General features: G+C 32.5%; 1 protein-coding gene across 1 annotated transcript; it reads left to right on the plus strand.

Moving 5' to 3' along the window:
• Window positions 1-15984: 15984 nt before the first annotated feature.
• Window positions 15985-26350, plus strand: LOC127702849 (uncharacterized). Its single transcript, XM_052207153.1, has 12 exons — window positions 15985-16627; window positions 17303-17531; window positions 18531-19547; window positions 19888-19971; window positions 20715-20855; window positions 21272-21349; window positions 21668-21877; window positions 22293-22386; window positions 22610-22649; window positions 22874-23300; window positions 23759-23911; window positions 24729-26350. The coding sequence occupies exons 2-12, from the start codon at window positions 17315-17317 to the stop codon at window positions 25046-25048; spliced, it is 2781 nt and encodes a 926-aa protein (XP_052063113.1). The 5' UTR covers window positions 15985-16627; window positions 17303-17314; the 3' UTR covers window positions 25049-26350.
• Window positions 26351-27503: the final 1153 nt, after the last annotated feature.

Here is a 27503-nt window from a genome sequence, read left to right on the forward strand (position 1 = left end):
CCGCCTTTAATTATTGATGAAGTTAGGAACCATTTACGTCAACTGTTATCATCCGGAATTATACGACGATCTCATTCACCGTGGTCTTCAAATGTGGTGCTCGTAAGGAAGAAGGATGGTAGCCTAAGAATGTGCGTTGATTATCGTCAGCTGAATGATATCACCATTAAAGATTCATACGCATTGCCACGCATAGAGGAGATCCTTGATTCTTTAGGAGGGAACACGTTTTATACAGTGTTAGACATGAAGAGTGGGTAACCGTAGACGAGCATTTCGATAGACTTGAGAGAGTATTTCAGAGATTAAGAGAAGTTGGACTGAAGCTATCGCCAAAGAAATGTTCCCTATTCCAACAGCGAGTAAAGTACATAGGCCATATTGTGTCAGCTAAAGGCATTGAACCGGATCCAGAGAAGATTGAGAAGGTTATGAACTTGCCAATACCTACAAATCCAGAGGAAGTGAGACAGTTCTTAGGTTTTGTGGGATATTACAGAAAATTCGTACGAGATTTCTCCAAGAAAGCCAGACCATTGACAGATTTGATGCCATTAACATCAAACAAGAAAGGAAAAGGAAAGAAAGGACACAAGAACACATCAGTAGATGTGAAACAATGGCACTGGGATAAAGGAACTGAAACACCATTTATCTAACCCACCTGTATTAGGATTCCCAGACTACCAGAATCCATTTGAACTACATACAGATGCTTGCCAAACTGGATTAGGAGCAGTTCTATACCAGCTACAAGAAGGTAAAAAGCGTGTCATCGCCTACGCTAGCCGTGGTCTTTCGAATTCCGAGAGGAACTACCCTGTACACAAGCTGGAATTTTTAGCGTTACGATGGGCCATCTGCGACAAATTCATCAATTACTTGTATGGAGCCAAATTTACTGTACTTACAGACAACAACCCGCTGACCTACGTTTTGTCTTCAGCCAAGTTAGATGCAACAGGGCATAGGTGGATAGCAGCTTTAATAGCTTTTGATTTCGATATCAAGTACCGGCCTGGAAAGCAGAACACAGACGCAGATGCCTTATCTAGACTTCCTGCATTGCTTCAACGCCAGGAATGCACGCCAAATGAGATTTACAGCCATATCAGCGAGATCAGCAAGATACCTACTACATCTGTTAAGGCCATATGCAGTTTACTTCAACGACAACCGTACATTGAATCCTTGGCGAAATCTACTAATGTATTGGAGGATATAGACATTACAGGAACTGAAGAAAAAGTTGATATCAGGAGAGAACAACTGAGGGACCCTGTTATACGATACTGGATAGACAACGTTATGAAGAAGAAGTCACCTCGAAAAGAAGATATTCCAGTAGTACCGTTTCATCGTTTACTCCAGTCAACTTCAACAGACTTATATTGAAAGATGGAATATTATTTAGAAGAACAACAGTAGATGGAGAATCAAAAGATCAGTTAATTCTGCCAGCTTCTCAGATAAAGACCGTATTAAATTACCTGCATAACGACATGGGTCATCAGGGTCGAGACCGCACTACATCGCTTGTTTAAGATAGATACTTTTGGAGTGGAATGCATAAAGACATAGAGGAATGGATTCAACGTTGTCCAAGATGTTTAAAGAGGAAAAGATTACCGAATGATAAAGCACCACTCAAGAGTATAAGAACAACACAACCACAAGAGATCGTTTGCATGGACTTTTTAACACTAGAAACATCAAAAGGAGGATACCATCATATACTTGTAATCACGGATCATTTCACACGATATGCACAGGCAATTCCGACAAAGAATATGTCGGCCAAAACAACTACGGAAGCCTTTTTCAACAACTATGTGATCCATTATGGTCTTCCTCAACGAATACATTCGGACCAAGGAGGAAATTTTGAGAGTCGACTTCTTAAGGAACTATGTCAACTTAATTAAGAAATCGAGAACAACCCCTTACCATCCGATGGGAAAGGGCCAGTGTGAAAGGTTCAATAGAACACTTCTGAACATGCTAGGAACACTGCAAAATGACCAAAAGAGCAACTGGAAACAATACCTTGGTCCAATTGTCCATGCATATAATTGTACTAAACAGGAAACTACTGGATATTCACCGTTTTCCTTAATATTTGGACGAGAACCTCGACTTCCAATAGACACTGTGTTTGGAATAGAAAACATCACTACTCAGAAGAACACGACAAAGTATGTTGAACAACTAAGAGAGAGACTACAAAAATCTTATGAGCTTGCACTAAGATCAACAGAGAAAGCACAATCTAGACAGAAGAAAGGTTACGATGAAAAGATCAGAGGAGCAGTATTAAATCCAGGAGATAGAGTACTAGTTAAGATCTTAGCGTTTGAAGGAAAACACAAGCTATCAGATAGATGGGAAAGCGATCCATACATCATATTGGAACAGCCAAACACAGAGATACCTGTTTTCGTAGTTAAAAAAGAAAATGGTGAAGGGAGAAAGAGAACATTGCATCGCAACTTGTTGCTACCAATTGGTTCCGTCTCCATGGATGAACAAGAACCGGAAGATACACCAGTACCGAAACCAAGATTAAGACCCAGGAAAGAAACTACACCAGTACCGAAACCAAGAACGACAAGGATCCACAGCCTCCAGCCAGTATTTCATCAAATACTGACAGTGAAAGCGAGGATGAGTCTTTCATGATTTTGATACCACAGCATACTGATGACACAGATATCAGCACAAACAGTGATTGTGATAAGTCTGAAGAACCAGTAAATGAAGTCCATGAACCGCACACTGATGAAGATCAGCAGGGTGTCATAGGACAAGAGGAAACTGGAGATACGGAGGACGCTCCTTCTTCTGATGAGACAGAAGATCCAGTTCCAGAAGAAACAGAGGAAGCAGCTGCCCCTGCAGATGTAGAAGTTGAGGAAGCTGTTACTTCAGATGAACCTGGGAAAGAAAATGATGAAGATGAAATACCTGACATTCCACGAAGATCTGTCCGTACGAAGACATCAACAGCGACAACTAGATACAAGGATTTTGTGTGTAAACAGACTCAGCCTAAGACAGATTGGTTGATGAGAGCACAGTTTTTGAAGGATGCTGTATCCAGTGGAGTATTCCGAGGTTCAGAAGACAGAGTTAAAGATGCATTACTGAGGATTGTCAATAATACAGATTAGCATTCCCTTTCATATTTTCATATTTTTATATTTATTTATTCATTTATTTATTTATTTATTCGACGAGGACGTCTCTTTCTCTCAAGACCAGGGGGAAAGAGTTCTATAGTTTATATTTAAGGTTGACGAGGACGTCTTTAGCAACCAGGGGAGGATGTGGTAGAGTGGATTTTCTGCCATTCATACTGGTTGCATTGACTATACTATATGTACTAATTTTGAATATCTCTTGCAGACGATTTATTGTATTATCTATTAGAAGGTGATTGGTTTGCAATCTACTTGTGATTAGGTCTTATTCTATTGGTCATTGGTGGTCTTGTGATAAATTAGACAGAGGGAAATTTAATTTAATGGCTGGTCAATTTTAGTCTTTGTTTATAAAAGTTTCATTAGTTTAATTATTTAGTATCCAGTCTTTGTATTTACTTTTCATATAAGGATCGAATCATTCAGTTATATTGGATACATTTATATTCAGTCAGGAACCACAAATAAAGCATATTTTGGTAAGTTACATTTACTTTCATTGAGAGCCTTTGTTCTGACAGATGGATGAATCCTGACTATGATATTTTAATAACATGCAAGGTAAAAGTAAGTTTCCCCAATGTCCAAGTGAGAGTGAGATTTGAGTTTGAGAGATGATTATATGATTTGATAGTTTTGTGTATTGCTGTATGGGTGAGTTTGATTTATTTTAACAGTGACCTTGACCTATGTTATGGTACGGTATTATCAATAATGACGTAGACATATTAATGTGAACAAGTCAGATGATATTATGTTTTTTTATAAATGATAGTACCTTTTTGTAAAGATTTATTCGTTTAATAGAATCTTGTACTTAGAATTGTATTATTGATTTCAGCTTATCATATTATATATTGACCAGTAGATCCATGATATATTGATCTGTATAAGGACAATAGGATAGAAGTTAAATAGTGTAGCTGTTGGTGTTATATATTGTACAAACTCAGTTCCACAAATTGGTGAGTTTACTTAACTGTGTATATTGATTGCAGTTGTATTTTATTTATATTTACCTGTATAACTTGACTATGACAAATATTTCATTGTCACTTTGGAAATATTACACTGGGATTGTCTCCCCTGATTATGAACATTCAAGCTAGACTCACATGAAGTTAAAAATGTGTATTTATAATGATGATAAATGATGATTCATTTATATTATATTTAAAGACATTATTATATAAGAAGCTCAAATTATCCGTTATGATAATTTGTGTGAAGTTGATATTTATTGTTTGTAAATTTACATTTTGATATTTTCAAACCACATACCGTTTGTATAGAATAAAAGATGATAGCATTTATTCATTCTGATCGATTGATTATAATTGTTGTAGTACTATAAACGCTTTAAAGGTCAAGATGTAGGATGTTTTGACTATATACATAAACATGTGAACTTTTAAATTAGTATTATGAGTGTAATGTTTAGTACTTTATTAAACTGAATTGTATTGTGTTTACTTCATTACCTTAATCATTGTTAATTTGTTATTCCAGGGTTAGTGTATGTAATTGTAAGATGAATGAATGTGATGTACAATTGATGAATAAAGAACCCTTGAACTCAGACTTATTTGTAATTGATGAACCAGAAAATTAGACTTTTACATATACACATTTTATCATTAATATATTGTCATGCTTCTGCATATTCACTTTTGTTTACGCTGAACTTTAGTTAAATTTGATTCTATACAATTTTTATTACGTCAAGCAATAGGAGTAAGAATATTTTTTCGCGCCAAAATAACCTGCATCACTGCCTGCATAAGTATTATATCGTAATCTGTCTGACATTTCATTTAAATAGCATTTAATAATATAGAGTAATTTTGGTAAGTATTACTTATAAATGTTAAGGTTCTCCAGAGGTGGTTCTCTAGACCTTCTTGACGGTCAGTTTAATCCCATTTATCAATTATCCCCGATGACAGAAATGTCAACCCAGTCGATTTGTGTCATGAGTGAAAATCTTATCTATTTGATGAACTAATTTCTTCATTAACTGTACATGCGATATTTTTGTATTATTTGACAACCAATCACATTCACTTTGCATGATAAATGGGTGATGTATGTGTGAATTGTGTAGTGTATTGTAAGGGCGATGCAAATTTGTGACGTCAGTGTGCAATCACGTGACATTATTATTTGTAAACAAACCGGCTCCCCATGTAACACGTGTGGGAATTATCCATACAAAGTGCAATCAATCTTATATTTCACTATTTTATGATATTTTTGTGTCTGTTTGTAGGTTTGCAGATCAGTAGTCAAAGTAAAATAGACATAGACATAGTGTTATTGTTCCTGTTCTGAGTTGTGATTTTTTTTATATATCCCGGATAGAATTAGAAGGTAAGTACATTAGTCATTATTTAACTTAAGTCTGAAAAGATGACCCAACTTTCCCTGTAATTTTTCCTCAATTTTTGAAACACGCATAATTTAAAGAGCATTTGCTTCCCTTGAACACTATTTGACCCCCTCTACTCCCCATTTGGCATTTCCCTCCAAATTTGCTCAAAAGTCACTTTTGAGCAAATTTGGAGGGAATAAGTCATACTCATAGTCCAACGGCTGTTTTATGATTTTGACATTTTAACTATTATTTTCATATTGAACACATTCAACCATTCAGCTTCCATGTATTTGCATCTTATATAAACGAGGTGTTAGGTCATGTTTTCCTATACACCTTATTGTTATTTGTCTGCCATTACTGGACATCACCCAGGTTCCTGAAAAATGTTGATGTCACAATACAAAATATCTGATGATTGTTGCATGACATCAATAGTTCAAGCAGGACAGATTATCGGTTCAGTTTTCATGTAATTGCATATTATATGAACGAGGTGTTAGTTTTATAACATTAAACATTTCAGCATCGCCGGAAAATGAAGCTTTGAGGTAAATATCTTCTCATTTAAATTGTTTTGACATTGGAAACTAGACAAAAATATAGAATCTTATGATATTTCCATCAACCTAGATATACAGTATATTGCACATCCTTTTCTTTTTAAATCAGTCGGAAAGAAACTGTCAGTTTCATTTATTTTTTACCACTCATCCCTTATTTCCGTCTATATTTTTCTAGAAGTTTTATCTACACCAAATTAAGACATGGTAACTGGTTCAACATCCGGGTTGTTTGGTTATAGAAACCCAACTTCTTGGTTCTATCCGGGTTCTTTTCTAATATTCCCGTTGAACTTTGAGAAGATATCCGCAAGTATCCGAATAAAGAGATAAAGTAGGTCCAAGACTCTTACCTTGTTTTATATCATTTATACATTCCAGCATCGCTGGAAAATGAAGCTGTAAGGTAAATACCTTCTCATTTTAATCATTTAACATGGGGAAAGTGGACAAAAATATAACATCGTATGCATCTTAACCCAAATATACAGTATATCTAACATCCGTTTTTAGAATCAGAGTCGTTCCGTTTTCATTTATTTTTCACTACTCATTCCTGCAGTCACCTATCATTTTGCTTGCTATGACTGTTAATGGTATTTTACATATTTCCAATAAACAGTAATTTTCAACTTAATACAAAGAGGATAATCAAAAGATAAAAACGGAATATCTGAAACCTTAGGTTAAAATTAAAGGACAAAAATGCATATCATAGAGACTGACAGAATTTATGATGTTCAGCACTAACTGAGTCACGTGGCATATAATAACATCATCGGTTTTAATCTCAGTTTTTTGCCAGAATTATTCTTACTTGTAAATCACAGGCTATTCTAATGATAATCAAGAAACCTTGCACTCAATAAAATGAATTTATTGCAAATTATTTTACCGTACATACATGCTCAATTATGTTTCCTTTTAGATATTTAGATCTATCTTTTTGGTTGGGACTACATTAACTTGCGTGTACACTTTTCGCAGTGCTACGGTTTTGACGTAAGGTGACTGGAAGTAACCCTTCACATAAGCTTTTATCCTCGTGCTTCCTCATTTCCGTCAATATTTATCTGAGAAGTTTTAAAAACACTGATTAGGACATGTCGTTCATTTGGCCAATGATATGTGCATATAGCACTTCGATCCTTTTGTAGTAGCGGTGAGCATCTGGGACATCCATTTCCCTTTTCATATATTTTAAAAATATGTATCCTATCATGCAATGCGGGATTAAGCTGTTGTGCAGAGAAATAAATAGATTTGACAAAAATCTGATGCACATGACACCCCACCAAGACTATGTCTCTAATAACGATTAACCACAAGCCCTACTGCCATGGCCAATATAAAAATCGGTCAGGTAAATTAATTTGTTCACCACTAGCCATATAGGTTGCAATTCTGTAAATATAGACAATGCAATTTCTCATAGGAACTCCCTTTGTGGCTAAAACTGTGACACTTTTACTATGAAGTTTCGTGAAAAATTATATCCCAGAATGGAAAGTTTATATGCACTACTATTTTATTCAAAGGTCAAAATATAGGGCTGTGCGGCATATTTTCAACATTTATATGCCCTGAACTTCTAAGAGTTTAAAGTTATACTGAAATTCTATACTACCCTTACCTTCATATTTGGACCTCCTAAGAATTGAAATTTAGGCGCTACCATGTTTTTCTATACTGGTTACATTCCCAAGTGATGTCTCTATGAGAGGAAACACAGAGATCATAAATGGGAACCAGTACATTAACAAATTAACATATCTATGAATATTATATATCTCCCCAAAAGAGGCGTGGTTTGAGAAACAGCTGTATTTACAAAGTGCAACCTATACAAACATTTATTCAAATAGAAAACCTTCTAAAAACACTTTTTCTCACAACAATACTTATTTATCAGAATTATAGCCTTAAGGAAATCACTGCATATACTCTAAGTTTCCTTTTACAGTACATTTTATACCCCTACCCCTGTTTCAGTTTTTTAAAGAATTTGAAAACAAGACTTTAACCATTGCCAGCTTACCCTATGTGCATGTTTTCTGACATGGAATGTCTAAAACATGTTTGAAACTATTCTGATAACAAATTGAAAGCATTTTAGAATACTATAAATGTATTGTTTAGAAGTTAATCATTCCAACATTCAAGATTATACAAAGTATCCAATCCTGCTTGTGTCTCCAGTCCACATCTTACTGTATGCCTATTTGTCAATGAAAGTTCACAATTTCTGTCTCAAATGTTCAGTTAAGAATTCTTGTCAAAACAGCATCATCTCTAACCATATAACTAACATAAGTTAGTTAATGTATGAACTAGAAGTGTCTAAACAAAGCCATATTTGCAAAATTGTATTTAAGAAGATATCAGTCTGGTGCATAAATTCACTAAAAGTTTGATAGAAATGATTGCTTACATCTTATTTTTGCATAACTTTCCAGCACAGTTATTGTTTTGTTTACAAAAGACCTTGAAAATAATAAAATCATAGCATTTACAAGTTAAATTATCTGTTTTATGACCCAAGGTAGGCATTTTTTTCTGTTTTTTGCCCCCTGGGGCCTCACATTTCCTAAATATTTTCCTTGTTTCTAGCAATGTGTAGTATTTAGTATAATATAGGATAGAACACACTATTGTAAGTTTTATTGAGGTCTTTTTGTAATTCTAGCTTGTACTTTTTAATGCCGCGGTCACAAAAAAACACATTTAGGTGTTACGGCTTACTTTTGGGTTATCGACAGGACAAAAATAACCCAACAAAATTATTTAGGAAAGATCAATGAGTTGCAATGACTGCGAAGAGTAAATATAAACACTTCTAAACAATTTAAATCACAAATAGGCATATATTGTGAATTTATTTTGAATTCAGGGCTTTAAGTAAACCATGCATACTGTAAACTGTGAATTTATGCTGAGTCATATAGTTAAGGCTCAGGATTTTCTCAATCTTCATGAAAAATTTATAAAACTTCATATTTGAGTTAAATTCTTTAAAATCCCTGAGATAAACCAGATTTTGTGAAATTCTGTATGTTCTATTTTTTAACCCTATATAGGTTGCAATTCTGTAAATATAGACAATGCAATTTCCCATAGGAACTCCCTTTGTGGCTAAAACTGTGACACTTTTACTATGAAGTTTCGTGAAAAATTATATCCCAGAATGGAAAGTTTATATGTACTACTATTTTATTCAAAGGTCAAAATATAGGGCTGTGCGGCATATTTTCAACATTTATATGCCCTGAACTTCTAAGAGTTTAAACTTATACTAAAATTCTATACTACCCTTACCTTCATATTTGGACCTCCTAAGAATTAAAATTTAGGCGCTACCATGTTTTTCTATACTGGTTACATTCCCAAGTGATGTCTCTATGAGAGGAAACACAGAGATCATAAATGGGAACCAGTACATTAACAAATTAACATATCTATGAATATTATATATCTCCCCAAAAGAGGCGTGGTTTGAGAAACAGCTGTATTTACAAAGTGCAACCTATAACCTACACCAGTAAATTTCATCACTGGTACATGTGGTAAGAGGCCTTACAAGTTACAATTTTAATACAGGCAATGTAAAGTATAAGAAATTTGATTTAAGATTGATTTTCGGTCTAGAAAGTCAAGAAGCTTTTAAAAGACTGAATTTGCCCTGAAAAAATTACCTCACAAAAAAAAGCCATATAAACCAAAAGAAATGCCATGAATTACTGACTTTCGGGTTTGTAAGAGAGAATTTTCCTCGTACCAGGAGACAATAGACCATATCGCTAATTGAATATCAGAACACTTGACCTTGAAGTATTGACGTCATACAACAATCACTTTTCCTTTGTGGCGTCAGACATTGTGTATTGTGAAGTCAAAATTTTACGGGAACCTTTGTGATGTCCAGAAATGACAGACAAATAGCGATTAGGTCTATCCTGTGGCAAGCCAAAGTGGACAAAAAGAGCTATTTTTTAATATTAAAAAATCATTTTCTAATATAAGAAAATGATTTTTTAATATTAAAAAAGAAAAACACTATTTCTTAATATTAGAAAATGAATTTCTAATATTAGAAAATCAATTTCTAATATTAGAAAATGGTTTTTTAATATTTGAAAATCAATTTCTAATATTAAAAAATGATTTTCTAATATTAAAAAATCATTTTCTAATATTAGAAAATAATTTTTTAATATAAGAAATTCATTTTTTAATATTAGAAATTCATTTTCTAATATTAGAAATTCATTTTCTAATATTAGAAATTGATTTTCTAATATTAAGAAATAGTGTTTTTCTTTTTTAATATTAAAAAATCATTTTCTTATATTAGAAAATAATTTTTTAATATTAAAAAATTATTTTCTAATAGACGAAAATGATTTTCTAATATAAAAAAATGATTTTCTAATATAAGAAAATGATTTTCTAATATTAGAAAATAGCTCTTTTTGTCCACTTTGGCTTGCCATACTATCCAGTTTACCAGAAAGTTGAATATGTTGTTCGCATCTTAATTGCATGGGTCTGAAGGGAACAAGTATTTGAAATTCTTTGTGGGGGAGGGGGGGGGGATTTATCTGACATAACATTCATTTTCACCTGTTACTATAGAGGCTTACTTTAAAGTCTGATAATACTGTGCTCATCTAGCAAGTTGGTTGATTTAATAGTTCATATCATTAAAACTGAGGGTCGAATCAAATCACAAGGATCATATGTGTCATGATTCAGGGGTGGATCCAGCCATTTTTAAAAGGGGGGTTCCCAACCCAGGATAAAGGGGGGGTCCAACTATATGTCCCCATTCAAATGCATTGATCGTCATAAAAAAGGGGGTTCCACCCACCCCCCTGGATCCGCCACTGCGATTCCACAGCTAATACAAGTGTTGAAAAGGACCCAAATCAGTTAAGGAACCAGAGCTACAGCATATATAATAATAAGAAGAAGTGGTATGATTGCCAATGAGACAACTCTCCACCAGCCTGAGACCATATGTCATTGAAGTTAACAACTATAGGGTACCGCGTACAGTCTTCAACAATGAGCAAAACCCTTACTGCATTGTCATGTATGAATATCAAAGGGTGAATGTCACTATGAATACTATGTAAATAATGTTTAAGAAAGGAGCACATATAGATTTATCGACTTAAAATAAAATTTACTCTAATACATATATTTTTGTACTTGAAGAAATTAATTTGCTACATGTTTTTATGGGTCAAGCTAGTCCTATATACATATATATATATGCCTTTGTGTCATCTTTTCATTAGGTCCCCGCCGAATGGCAGACGCCCTATAGTGATCAGTCTGTCCGTCCCTCCGTCTGTCCGTCCGTCCATCCGTCCTTAACAAATTGTGACCGCTCTATATCTAGAGAACCGTTATGATTTCAAAGTTTATACTTGACATGTATATTAACCAACACCAGAGGGTGTGTCATAATGTATGTACAACTTCCTAGGTCAAAGGTCAAAGTCAAAAACTTTGGTTTTAGTTGACAACCCCATGTCCAATGATAAAGATACAAATTTTTTACCACACATTATTCACAGCAGAGCCCACAGAGATGGCTCCCATCTCAATGATATCTAGTTATTTAGTGTTTTTAAAGGGGCATTAGCTGTCAAATTCATGTTCACCGATATGACTCAAATTCTCATATTTGATTTATAACATACTAAAACTTATATCCCAATTTAAAAAAAGTCTTATATATACAATTTGCAATGTATGAACTCGATAATATGTATCAGAATTTCGTGTGTATTTTAGTCTAGACGCCTCTAATTAACCATCGAGGTGACCTCCAAGACTGCCGACGGTCATGTAACCTGATATACATGTAAACATAAATACAGATACAAATAGATAGAAAACATGTGCAATTGGATTTTTCTTGATATGTTTGATTTCATATTGTATGTTAAAAAAATATGTTAATCATCGTTTTTTACTGTATAAGAATGAGTTTTTGTTGATCGAATTGGTCAACTAAATGGTTTAGTTTTGTTTCAGTTTTTGAGTTTCAATGTTGACATTCTTTTCCTTTTATTAGCTGAACATGCCTAGTTTATGCCTAATCAATCTCTAGCTAAGGGGTTTTATTGAAGGTCACATAAAAATGCATTTAATGTGGTCGAATTATTCACTTGCAAGTGAATAATTAATCAGCGATGTTTCTTAGCTTATTTTGACAAAATTGAACTAAACTGGCTGCTAAAAGCGAATTATCATTTCACTTTCATTAATGATTGAACAAAATGGAAAAGTATTTTTTCCATATCTCGTAGCTCATGCCTCTTTAAAGCTGATATTTTCATTTCTTGCTTTTTTTTTATTTTGAACCTCGTGACAGCTTGATTATAAAAGTTGAAAATAGCAAATAGCAAAATGAATGAAACATAAAATACGGAAAATTAAAGAAAATGTAAATATCGCCACACAATGTTTTAGGACTTGGGTCAAGCAAAAAACGGAACATAAATTAAGATGTAAAATGAATCTACCCACGGGATTGCAATTTCATGAAATATCTCCAAATAGGGTATATTTCTCCAAAACGAATGACATTGATGAAATTGCACCCTTTTTATACGCCCGTTTACGGGACGTATTATAGTATACCGTTGTCCATCCGTCGTCAACATGTCCGACAATAACTCAAAAACGCTTTCACCAATTTGCATGAAACTTTGGTGAATTGTTTATATCTGTAAACGTGAGGTCCCTTTCGTTTTTTATAAATTTTAGATATTAACTTTCCAAGTTATGGGGTTTTATTCATTAAAAAGGGGGATTTTCCAGTTTTCAGAAAAAAAACTCAGAAACACTTTCACCAATTTGTAAAAAACTTTATTGAATAATTTATATCTATTGACGTAAGCTCCATTTCGATTATTATAAATTTTAGATTTTACGTTTCCGATTTATGGGATTTTATTCATAAAAAAGGGGTGATTTTCCAGTTTTCAGACAATATCTTTAAAGTGCTTTGATGAGTTTTCATGAAACTTTGGTGACTGGTTTATATCTATTAAGATAACCTCCCTTTATTTTGTCATAAATTTCTGATATGACATTGAGAAGTTATTGAACTTTATTCTTTTAAAAAGCGACGGGCGTATCATGAGCTCATGGCGCAGCTGTTTATTTGATAGTGTATAGATCTGAGTGTTGTTCCATAATTATAATTCGATTTAATTAGTGGTTCAGATGTTGTTTTTTTAATTGATTTATCTGTGACTACGCAGAAGCACCAGGCTTGGTATGGAAATCTTTGGTAAAGTGAAGTTTAAATGGAGGTTTTCTTCAAACAATCATGCATTTTCTTGGGGGTGGAAAAGGATGGGAGGGTGTAAGTAGTTTTTTTTTTGCAACCACGAGTAGTCATTTTGAACATTGGGAGGAAAGCAATATATTTTTAACACTATATTCTACATGAATATCTACTTTAAAAGTATTGTGATGTTACAACAAAAACTTATTGTTGACAATCTTTCATATATTTGCAAGATTTCATATGAAGAATATAGAATCATTGATTGCTTGAGGCCAGTTTATATTTTACTGTGAATGTAAAACTAAGGAGATGTGGTATAATTGCCTTAGAGACAAATATGAGCCCAAATTGTCGTGAATGAAAGACGTAAGCAACAGGAAACTCATTTTAAGTAATTTCTTTAAACATTTATATTGGTCAGAATATTTATCTGTTTTAAAAACTATACTGTTTTCATTTCTCGTTTCAGTGTTTTTTAAGCAGTGGCTGTACCTTTCTGGTTACTATTCATGTGTTGTGTATTATGTATCGTAACACTTTATAGTTACTGGACAGGTTGAATTTAGGCGACAAAACATCCAAACAGCACCAGATCATTCTGATCATTTGCGATTCCAAGAGATTTCAGATAAGTAATAAATGATAAAAGAAAGTTAGAAAGCTCTAGTTCATGTAACCGATTTTATTAAATGATTGATAAAAATTGAATACAGAAAAAAGCTTAACAATGATCGTAATACAGAAAATGTAAGTTTTGTGATTGAAATGAAAGTAGATCATGACATGATGTGCCTACGCATGGGAAGTTGCATACAGCAAGTCCAGTGATATTGGCAATATCCAGTACGTATAATTAAAATTAAAATTTAAAAGATTTTGCATCGTTATCAAAGTGGTACATGCATGACATGTATTAATGTATGTAGGCAACTGGGGAAAACAGATCTCCTTGTGAAATGAAAACAGATCATGACATGATGTGCATATAGCAAGTCCAGTGATATTGACAATATCAAGTACGTACAGATGAAAGAGACCAGTACTGATAATTAAAATAAAAATTTAAAAGATTTTGCATTGTTATTAAACCAGTACTGTATTATTGCATGCAGGCAACTAGGGAAGACAGATCTCCTTATGATATCTTATATATTTAATGCCAATATATAGTTTAATTAAAAATGGGGGTTTGTCATAGACACAAAATTATAACTCAGGCTTACAGCCTTCATATGAAGCACCTTAATAAAGTGCAGTCACCAATCTGAATAGTAGAGTGTATGTCTATGACATCATTTCAGCAGGCTATGAGGTTAAGCTCACTTTCAGTAACCCCAAACCCTCTTTAATACAATATAATATTGTATATTACTGTTTCGTTTTATTTGTATTTTTGTAATTCATCACAATAAAAGTCACCAGTTTTAGATTTATGCGCTTTTCCTATATATTTTTTATATACCGTAAAAAATACGGAGTGGCTATTTGTCCGGCCATTGCAATGCGCATGTCACAAATCTATCATGTACTTGCGCGTGTGTAATATTATCTGCAGCAGCAGCAGGGGTCCGCACTGAAATGCCGGGATAATGACTGAACACGGCGGTATCAATGTCGGTGATAAATTTTTTACGTAATGAAAATGAGTAATTTATCATTTGATGTTATCGGTTTTCCTTATAAAGGAAGCTGATACGGAGATTGTAAGAACAAGAATCATAAACACTGTTTGTCGGTTACTGTTCCTATCGCATATGTTCGCCTGGACAGAAGGACTGAAAACATAAACCCATTTATAACATTACTTTAAAGAAATTCTGGTAGGAGGATAACTATTTTGTGGAAGATGAGATCTAGAGATCGTCTGTTCAGTCAATCATCGACATCGGCCGCCCGAAAATGACGGGCCTCATACACTACACAATGGCGTGGCGAGTCCGACCGAAAAGCTCATCTAGCTAGCTAAATAAACAGTAATTTGAGTAAACTGAGATTTCTTTCACGTACAATCGGTGAACCTAAAAATGATGAAATGATTAAGAAGTTGTGCATTAATTATAATAGGCTGTTAATTAATTTAAAACCACTTTTTTCAGATATATATATATATATCAGGTTGAACACGAAGGATTTTTATGTGACATATTTAGGCGAAGACAGTTAAAAAATGGGGGAGGGATCATAGAACTTAACCAGCTAATGACTGAAATTATTTCAAAGAAATATGAGGGCTTGTAAGGCTATTTTATTTTTTTGCTGTTGAGCTATTAAGACAAGACCTGAGCAGTTTTCATGAAACTTTGGTGACTGGTTTATATCTTTTAAAATAAGCTCCTTTTAGTTTTTTTAACAGATTTCTAATATGCATTGAGGCGTTATGGAAATTTATTCGTTGAAAAAGTGATGGGCCTATCATGCGCTCATGGCGCCGTTTTTTATACATAATCATGATAATGTTGGTCAATATCATGATCTGGCCAGAAAACAGTTAATTCATGTATTTTTTTTAGACAATAAATTCAAATTAAAAAATGCTATTAAATCTCATTATAATTTTACAAAGTGGTGTACTACTTTTGGGACAAATCATATCAAAATTATAAAAAAAACCATCAGTTCGAACTCATTAATGGACAATTGTATATAAAGGGGGTCTTGAATTCTGCCTCATACATACCAAATTTTAACCTTTTTCAATTGGACTAAATCACTTAGTGCTATTTAGATTAAAAAAATTCATGCCCCATTTTTTTTGTTCCCCCGTCTGCTGCTTCTTTGTCGCTTCTAATTTTTTTCCGAGTCTAAAACACCCCCCTCTCATATGGCGTGACAAGAGAGTGGCAGTTAAGGGTGTACAGAGTAATTTGAGGCATTAAACATGAAGAAATGGATTGGGAAGTCGTATGAAAAAAGAAGTAATACATTATCATACTACGGGCTATATATTTGTAGATAATGAAAATCAATGGACAATAACTGTGTTTTCCCGCCATATTCTGGTGGACCTCAATTTTGTGTGACTGTACAATGTACTAATAAAATTATAAGTTAGGTATTAATTTTTAATTCCAGCTCATTCAGGAAAGGTTGTCCAGCATATATTTCAGTGGGTGTGTCAGAAGATGGAAAGTTTTTGGTTGTCAAAAGCATTGAAGACCATCATAATCATGAAATATCAAAGGTAACTAACGGTAATGATTTAAGGTCTATCTGGTGCTTTATAAAATACAATAAGATGATGTAGTAAAAAAAATTATTGACCTTTTTGATTGAAATACTGTGAAGGTACTGTTATGTGTGTGTATCGATTTTCGAGGATTTTCAAAGTTTCCTTAGTTCGTGTGTTTTTGAATTCATGGATATTATTAGAGCATTTCAGTTTTAAATGAAAATTTTACATTTCTTTGGGAATTTGAATTCGTGGTTGAACCCAATCACGAAAACCGCAAAAATTAGACCCCATGAACTGATGAACAAAAGTACTTTTACAGTACATGTACTATAACAAAATAAACCTACAAATGTTCATCACAATGTACAGCAGTGGTGGATTTAGAACTATTGAGCTGTTGCAATTATCTATCCCATCTATTTGTACAAAACAGATATGCATTTTATTAAATTCTTTTAATCTTTTAAATCTCAAGGAAATTTTAAGAATTGCATAACTAGCCAAAAAACATCCTTTAAATGTCTTTATTTTAAAAATTGATATATGTTTCAAGATATACTGACCCAGCTTATATAACTACATGTATATATCAACTTATGTAGAAATCTTGCTATCATGCACTCACATTTCATTTTTACTTGATATGCATATACATGTATCATACATACACATGTTTATTTTTAGGGTTTGTTTGAAATGCTCCCTCGTGAGAGGAGACTACCAGAAGAGGGGTTAAGAGAAGCAGAAAAACTGGTTTCCTTACAAGTGAACAACAAGCTAATGAGGGATCACTTGCAGGATAAAACTGGAAAAAAAGTTATCCTGAAAGACATCAGCAACATCATTTCAAAAGTCAATGCCAGCAAGAAGTCAGATGACATTGAAAGTCTTGTCAGTAAATTAAAGAAGACAGGTAACTGAAGATTCTAATATACAGACATTTATTGGGACATTGTTGCACCAACTCATTTAGTTTAATACTATTTATGATACAAATGAGAATACATTTATATATAATTAGTTATCAAGAACAGAAAAATTATGAATATATTAAACTGTTGAAAGCATTTCACTCATGTTTCATTTATTTTATTTATTACTGACAAAGGTGGTCTACTAGCATGACTAGTATTGATTAGTTTTAGACCAAATAATTATAATTTTATCATTTTTTATCTGCAAGTTCTATTAAATGTACATTTACTTCAATTACATTCGACACACATGCAAATCATCATTATAAAAATAAAAAGGTGTGATTGCAATGACACAACTTTCCACCAGAGATAATTTGAAAGTTAATGTAGACAGCTCTCTCTTAAGCATAACCCATAGCTGTAAAATATACAGGGTGAGGCAAGCACCACACGAATGGAGAGGGGGGGCACATCTTAGTACATCCACTTAGCATGCATTTTATGTGAAATATGTTGAGTTTAAAATCATGTTTAGTTTGTTAACAGTTGCATTTATTTGAATATATTTTTTTTAAAGGAACAGTAGAAAACAAAAGACAAGTTACCTTTTAATTTTATCTGATAGGAAACAATAAATCCAATTAATCATGTACCAGTATATTGCTTTTGATAATGATAGATACTTGAACATTGCACCTCAGTTTATCTAAGTTTTACCTTTGTAAGATCTGTAGTTGAAGTTTTTCATGATTTCAACAACCAAGTGCAAGGAGTTTTTTACCAAGATGAGGAAATGCAAAAAATATTTTCTGCGTACTGTGATATTGTCTTTGTTGATGCCACATATAAACTGAATGACCTCAGGATGCCACTGTATGTCATTATGATAGAAGACAGCTTAGGACAGAGTGAAGTTGCAGCAATTTGCTTGCTTAACTCTGAAGAAAGGCCAGTTCTGCAGCACCTAATAAAATGCTTCCAAAAGCATAATCCAGCCTCACTGCTCATATGTAAATTTCATGTTTTAAGAACATTTAACCGAGAAATTACAACAGAAAAAATGGGCATTTCATCTGCACAGCGCTATGTAGCTTTAGAACTTATTCAGAAGTTAGTACACAGCACTTCAGAAGAAGATTACAAAGCTAACCTAAAACTGATTGAGACAACATGTCCGAGGCAGATATTCAAGTATATTGAAACAAACTGGCATGAAATACGCAATGAATGGGTTTTAGGGCTTAATTATTTTGAAGGATCTCTGATGAACACTACAAACAATAGAATTGAATCTTTCAACCAGAAACTGAAACAAGTTATAAAGCGGTATTCTAGCCTTGACTTATTTTTTGAAAATTTTATTTCACTGATAGGCATGCTGAGAAATGAAAGAGACTATAAAGGTAGTGTAGAGATTCAAAAAGTACCTGTTCATATAAAGGCAATGAGTACCAACTCTGCAGAATATAAGTATTCACAGCTCTTGACAGGCTGTGCTAGTAATTTCGTTTTAGGTCAGTTAAAAAAGGCTAGAAAAATGGAGACCATTTTTAAAACAACCAACAGGAATAGTCATTTTGATGATGATGTGGAACTTAATACAATTTCATGTACATGTAATTTTAGAAAGTCGATGGGACTACCATGCAAGCATATTTTTTTTGCAAGGTTGCTTATAAGTATTGATTTATTTGGTGCAGAGTTATGTGTTGGCAGATGGACTCGTTCTTATTATAGGGAAAACACAAGACTTATAAGTCCAATGGTTTCTCCAAGTAAGACATTTGGCAACATTCCGAACAAAGTTAGCAATGTATCACAGGTTATAGATCCAAGAATTAACACTGTGTTATCAGAGAATCAAAAATATAAGAAGGCCTTCTTTGTTGCTGGGAAATTAGCAGCTGCTTGTTCTGCTGTTGGAATGAAAGAATTTATGTCAAGAATGAAACTGTTGAAGGAAATAGAAGAGCTGTGGAAAAACAATCACACAGTTGAAGTTGAAGATTCATGTAAGTGAACTCAAAGTGTTACAATATGAAAATAAGGAGATGTGGTATGATTGCTAATGAGACAGATATCCACCAAAGTTCAAATGAAGTGGAAGAAAGATAGAAAGAAAGGCGAGAAAAGTTTCAGTCATGTGTTCATTTTTAATAAATGTTGCTCCAGTTGGCATGGCATGGTTGGTAAAGGACATAATTTATGAAAAATTAAGACCTTAATATTTCTTCTGCAGTAAAATAATACCTATGGATACCTATGGATCGTTAGAACCCTGGCACTGTTGTACCATTATATTCGGTACTACTTCATCATCATTGTAATTAATAACAATTTTTTATATTCCAGCATCCACAGCAAAAGCAGTGTTTTCATTGGATATTGATAAACAAGTACCAGTGTATATTGATGAAGTCCATGCAGTCTCAAATGGTAATTAAATTATTAGGTTATCATGATAATTACAGATAGATTATGAAAAAAAATAATAAAAGCTAAAAGTTCTCTTTTATACAATGAACAACTGGATATTTTAATAAACATTAATGGCACAGCAACTCAACAAAACAAGTAACCACTAATCATGGAAAAGAATTCTATAATGTATTCTACAATAAATACATAGTCATACAATACAGTAATCTATAACACAAGACCTCTTCCAAAGATGTATGCTGAAGACAAGTTGTGAATGCAGTCATAAAAATTGGGGTTTGGCATTTACATGACCAAATTGATGATTCTCCAAATTTTTTTTAGGAATGTATTTACATGTACAAAATTAACAAAAACGGACAGGATGGAATATATTTTTACAGGACATTTCCTGTCGATCCTGTACTAATTTGGAGGACTGTGAATGAATTACAAAGAAATTAGAAAACATTTAAAAAATAGGTTTATAAATTTAATCAACCACTAACACTTGAAAGATTAACTGATAAGAAGTGAAATACCCAATAAAAGATAAATCTTCTTATGGATTTATAAGGAAATAAGACACAAAGAATTGTTATTAGTTTAGGCCAGGGTTAACAAAATCTATTGTTATATTACAAATGAAATACTTCACATGATTTGCATTATAAATAATACATGTTTCCAACCAACTGGTTGCCTAAATAGACATACAGCTTTATAAATAATATCTTAATCTCAAATAATTTTGTTTCCAGAATCTACTGTAGAAGACGATAGCTGTTTTGTTCTTGAAGGACAGACAACAGTTCCTGAAAATGCTAGTGTTCAATGTATTGACATTGTTCTTGAGGAACATACTACTTTTCCTGAAAATTCTGGTGTTGAATGTATTGACAGTAAGTGTTTTTTAGTTATGAGCATGAGAAGTTGTAAACATTTTGACATAGAATTCAGTTCCACTGAATATTGGTATTTGATAGGTTAAATATAAAAAAGAAGATGTGGTATGATTGCAATGAGACAACTTTTTGCAAGAGACCAAAGTTTGGTTTTAAGGTAGTTTGTGGTCACATCATCTTAAAACCTAGTACACTAGTTAATTATTAAGTGATTTGTTTAATATATATGCCTAATAAGAGTTTTGAGCAAAATCTTATTGTTTGATAAACAATAGTAATATTTTGCTGTTCAAATGCATGTAATTAATCTTGAAACAAAATTTATTATTCAATAAATCAAATGTGTAATTTTATTAATTTTAAAAATACTTTAATTTACTTTTTTATAATTTATAAGTATATCTGGTATTCAGTTTCAGTTCCTACAACCAGTCATGGGGCAAATAGTATAGCTAGTGTATATAATGATGATCTTAGTATAGCAGTTCAAGGTAAGGCTTAAAAATATACATACTGGTACTTGTTGTCTATATCCTGGCAGAAAAAAAAACCAGATAAGAGGGTAAAATATTTTATTTTTTTACATATATACTATCTAATCTCAATTTTATTTATGGATTGTTCTAGACAATGCATGATGTTTTAGCAAAAAAAAAAAGACATTAAAAATATATTTGGGTAGACATTTAATTGAGGATAGATAGGAAGGCAGGAAACAATTAATCTTTTTGTCTCATTCCCAAAAAGTACTTTGTATTAAACATCACATAGGTGAAATACATGATTAAGTTATTTGAAATATATTTCAGAATTTATTCACACAATAGCTGAACAATCGGCTGCTCTTTGTGCTGAAAAGGGTACATGCAGAATAGATGGAGATGAAGTCAAGAATTGTTTGGAGGAATTGCTACCATCAGCTGAAATTTTATTAAATCTCAATAATCAGGCAGCAGCCAAACCATATTTCACAGAGGAGGGCTGGTTGACAGTAGATAGTGTATTAAGAATACTTGAAGGTATAAAACTACTATCACTTTTTGATATTTTTTTACATGTTCTATTGTCAGAAATTTTGGTTCATATTGTTTTGTCAAAAAATTGTCATAATCATAGATTTATAACAAATCGAAGATATACATTTTTTTAGAAAAGGTGAGGAAAAGGGGCACTGTAAATATGGCCTAATTTAAAGATGGTTTCCATTTTAAATTTTTTCGGTACTCATTTAAGAACTTTGTATGATCTTGTAAAGATGTCGATGATATTGGAAAAACATTTTGGTAATAATTGTAATATTCAAGATCTTTGATTCAAACTACCAGTAAACAGTCATCAATACTTCATTTGTTCTAATGGCTCTATTATGACCTATTGTCGATAGAAATAATTATATACTAATAGTCTTGAACATTTCATACTTATTATTTGTAGATCAATATTTGAAGCAAATAAAAAGGAAAGAGTTTCCATCCAATGTTTCACAAAAGAAAGGAAAAGGTATTTATAACATGTTGATATCTTATCAGTTCCAGAAGCAATAGTTAATAAGGCCAAAAAACTTTGAATTCACCTTTGTAAAACAGTCGAACCATAAAAGAACATGTCAAACAAATAGACAAGTTGTGACTTATAACTGTTAGGAACAATGTAGTGATGGTCATTCAACATATTTTTCATTTAATGAAGTGTTCTAAATGCATACTTTTTTTTATAAATAAAGACAAATCTGAAATATGTCATAACTGTAGATATTTTATCCCCCTGTACATTTTATCCTTGAGATATTGTGTATTGTTAACAGAAAAAAATGCTGTGTAAACTTAAAGATTTTTATTTTAAATTAGCCAATAGTACATGTATTATAAAACTCTTTTTTTGGCACTATTGTTTTAAAAAAACAAGGATATTCAATTTATTTTTCTCTCTGAAATTTCTCCACCTGCTTCTTTTACAAGAGTTATCCACCTCTAGTTGTATATAAAATTGATTTTTGATTATTTTATTTTTCATAGGCAAAAAAACTTCTAGAAAAAAACTGTTTTCCAACCAAGGATATAGAAAGTGAAGGAAATGATAGGAAAAGGAAAAGGGACGTACCAGATCTTGAAGACAACATTTGTAATGATAAGGATGGCAATATTACTTTCTTTCCTGATGTAATGGAAACCATGCAAAGCATGAGAGGAGAAATTATGGATTTCATTAAAATGTATGACCCCAAAAAAGTTCTACCTCGAGTAGGAAATCCTATAAATACTGTCTTCAAATATCATGATGGAACTAGAAGTTTGAGCGATGATCAAAGAGACAGTATTACACAGTATTTATGTACTTTCCAAGAAGTTCGATCATTGTCTCATATAGATAATGCCAGTCTCATCCACAGCCTCATTGAGTTTATTATCAAAAGAAAAACAGAAAATGATCTTCATCAGAACAGTATGTATAACATTTGAATAGAGCAAAACCCAATTCTCAGATTAAAGGAGTATTATTTGAGCACTATATCATGAATATATAACTCATTTTGTTCTGGTGGGTGGCAGGCTAAAAACCATTTCTGAAAAAAGTTTACTTTATCCTTTTCAAAGTTAAATGTTGTTCATCATTTCTGTTCCATAACATGAGAACCATTCTACCAGGTGAAAATTTTGATATGGTCATCGACTCATGATGGTGTTTTTCAGATCAAAATGGAGATTATTTAGATTTTTGTCTATTGTGCTGTTTATGACTTATGATCCTTTCATACTTTTTACAATGACAATAACAAATGTAAGTAATACCTGTTTGATGTCATTGAAACAGACTTCTGATTAATATTTTTATTTATGTTCAAAATTTTATTAGGTTAAGTACTATTATTGTTGGTTTCAAACTATTTTGTTTCATTTCAGATGGAAGCCTTAGTGATTTAAAGATGCCAACAAAACTAAAAAGAAAAGGGAGGCCAAAAGGAAGCCAACAGACTGTAATTGGTTTACCAAAAAAATCAGGAAAGAACAAACTTGTTCCTTTCTTTAAGAGAACAGTTGATGAAAAAGAAAGAGGTTTGTTTTCTTCACATATCAATACAAAAATATATTAAAAAATGTGATCAATTTGATCATTTTTTTTTTAATTATTTCCAAGATATAAGTTTTCAAAAATAAATGATGGATAAGCAGTCTTGTATCAGGACTAGTTTTCCAATGGTATACAAATATCCATTTTTGTTAAATCAAGATATGTTCTTCATAAATGTTTGAAAAAGAGGGAGAAGATAACAAGGAAAAAATAAAAAAAAAAAAACAACAGGACACCATGGCTTAATAACACTATAAAAATAAGGAGATGTGGTATTATTGCCAATGAGACAACTATCTACCATTGTTCAAATGAAGTAAATGAAAGCAATTATAGGCATTTATACAACCTTCAACAATGAGAGAAACCAATACCGTATAGTCAGCCATTAAGGCCAGACATGAAAATATGAGTCTGATTTATAATGTAAAAAATTACAAAAAAACAAATATGACAGACTTAAATCAACGACAACCAATGAACTACAGGCTCAGGAAAACTAGTCCAAATAACACCAGAAAACAGAGATTAAACAACACATATAACCACACTAATAAACAGGGATGAACTCAGGTGCTAAGCAGTGTATCTCTTTGGTTTAATTCTTTGATTATCTTTGAAATTGATATTACTTTAATTCTCTGAATAGTTATTGCAATGATTTTATACTCTCATTGAACCTCCTGTTGCCTTTTGTATACATGTGGTGCCTTATATATAACTTACTTATTTTTTACTTTTAATATTTTTTCATGTTATATGTACCTTATTTTCTAAGTGAAGATTTTCTCTTTTCTACAGAAATACTAAGTTCGTTAGTTAGTGTAGATAGTGTAATGACAGCATTGGGAGGGACATTACTGGTTGAAGATGATTTGGTTGGATTGTCGGCTGACTCCTTACCTTACCGATGTTTAGATGATTATGTTGATTTGACTATTGTTCAAAAAATTTTCATTTCATCTGCATGGTTGTATTTATTATCTATTGTTAATGAAAAACAACAAAAGGGTGGATATATTTTTTGTACATACTGTAATGTTTTCATTACTATAGATAATGATGATGCTGTTGAATGTGTATTCTCAAATGTTTTGCAATGGCACACACTGTTTGTATGAAGCTGTTTATATTTCAGAAGGTAGAACACCTTGTATGCAGATACATTATGTTTCTGTTTGCTATATGTTTATTGACTGTGACCTCATTTTCATGGTTCAGTGACTGGTTGATAAAGAGGTATTTTTTTCATGTGAAATACTCACTTAGTATGAGTAAAAGGATAAATATATTTGGTGTATGGAATCCTTGCTAGGTCTACATGTCTGTCAGACAGGGTTCACCTTACCTTGACCTCATTTCAGGGATTAGTGATCAAGGGTAGTCTTTCGTATTGAAGTTGGCATCTCAGATACCATAGTCAACTATGTTTGATGTATGAAATGATTGTAAGGTGTACATGTCCTACTGGCAGGGCCATCTGACCTTGACCTTTCTTCACGGCTCATTGGACAATGTTAAGTTTTTGTGGTTTGGTTTATTTCTCAAATACAATTAGCCATGAGGCCAATATTTTTTGGCATGATATGATTGTAAGATGAACATGTCTGTCTGGATGATTTCATATGATGGTGACCTCATTTTCAAGGTTCATTGGTCAATATTAAGTTTGCATATATAGTTATGTAGTTATGTCTGTTTCTAAGATATTTTAATTGAATGGCTAACGTTATTTGATGTTTGGTATGATTGAAAAATGTACAGTTGTCTAGGTCAGGGTTCATAATATAGGTTCATCTGACCTTTACCCCATTGCAAATTGCATTGTAAGCTCTCACCAGCCTGCATGTCTCTCTGGATTTTTATGAAATTAATAGTGATTGTTCATATCAGTAATATTTTATTTAGACGAGTTTAAAGTCAGTGCCATTCAATGATTTATACAGGAATTATGTCCCTTTGAAATGTAACTTCTATGGAAAATTGCATTGTAATCCTACATCTTTGTCAGATTTATATCAAAGGTTTATATCAACGTGCCTTATATCAACAAGGCCTGCAAATAGTTCAAGAAGACAAATAAGTTTATACTGGTCAACAGCTTGGCAATGATTGTAAGGTGTAAGTATTTTTGAATGTTTGTCCTTCACTTGAACAGATCAATTATGAGGCAGTAGACATTAGAACAATGTTCTTCTATATTTATTTAAAGGGAGCACTTATAATGAAATTTGAAAATAGTTTTTCAATATCAACTGATGTTACAGTGATAAATATGTTAGGTTATTTTTTAAATACAGACATCTTGTAGTTATTACTGTTTTATGAAATCTAATTTATTCTAATGTACAATATATTTATTGCTGTTATATGAAGTTCAATTTCATTCTTTGAAATTGTTTAATAAATATATGTGAAAAGAATTTGTTTTAAAAGTTTTAATTTCATGATTCAAATGAGGTGGCTGAGCATCTATACTTCTATGTATTAATTATATCCCATGCAATTTATTGCGTCGGGTATAATGTTTTTGACCCGTCCGCCTGTCTGTCGATCCGACAGTCCTGTTCTTGTCATCGCAACTCCTCTGAAACCACATAACAGAATTTCATGAAACTTTGTAGATAATAAGGACATACTATGTAGATGTGCATATCGACAGGAAGTTTTGATTCAATATTATTTCTAGGAGTTATGCCTCTTTGAACTTATTGGCCTCAATATACTACAGTCTGTCAGTCCTGTTCTTGTCATCGCAACTCCTCTGAAACCCCACAACAGAATTTCATGAAACTTTGTAGATAATAAGGACATACTATGTAGATGTGCATATCGACAGGAAATTATGATTCAATTTTTTTTTCTAGGAGTTATGCCTCTTTGAACTTAGAATTTTGGCCTAAATATACTACTGCAACAGTTTGTAGTCACAACTCCTCTGAAACCACACAACTGAATTTCATGAAATTTTATAGTTAATGAGGACATAATATGTTAATGTGCATATCTACAAGAAAATTTTTATCAGTTGACTTTTGTAGAGTTATGAGTCTTTGAATATATATATATTATTGCTTAGCATGGCAAGACTTTTTCAATGAAACTATTGATTTTCCCTGGGGTAATCCCCTTTCTCGTCATGATAATTCATAAAATAAATCAGTTTCTCTATTAATTTATTAACCTACATTGACAAGGGACTTTTCGCAATGCATTATTCCTATAAATGTGAAAAATTCTGAATTTTAGGAAAATTAAAAGATATTGAAAAAGGTCAGTGGTTTAAACATCTTAAAATGGTTAAATACAAGTAATATAAAATGCTTTCCCTATTGAAAGAATAAAGTTGTTGGCAGTCACCGTCATAATTTAACATAGGTTTTCTCCCTGAGGGACATGCTTGAACTCGTATCATTAATTGTTCAATATTTTGAAAACTTCATATTCTGGTCCTAATTCATATACAATTTATCTGTCGTGAAAAGACCTTTACAGTTCACCATAGGTTTCTTTTCCTTGGGGACATGCGCCACTGTTGTTTTACTTAATATTTATTTTCATATGAAGTTTCTATAC

Source organism: Mytilus californianus, unplaced genomic scaffold (genome assembly GCF_021869535.1).
Source record: "Mytilus californianus isolate M0D057914Y unplaced genomic scaffold, xbMytCali1.0.p SCAF_5, whole genome shotgun sequence".
NCBI classification, from domain to species: Eukaryota; Metazoa; Mollusca; class Bivalvia; order Mytilida; family Mytilidae; genus Mytilus; species Mytilus californianus.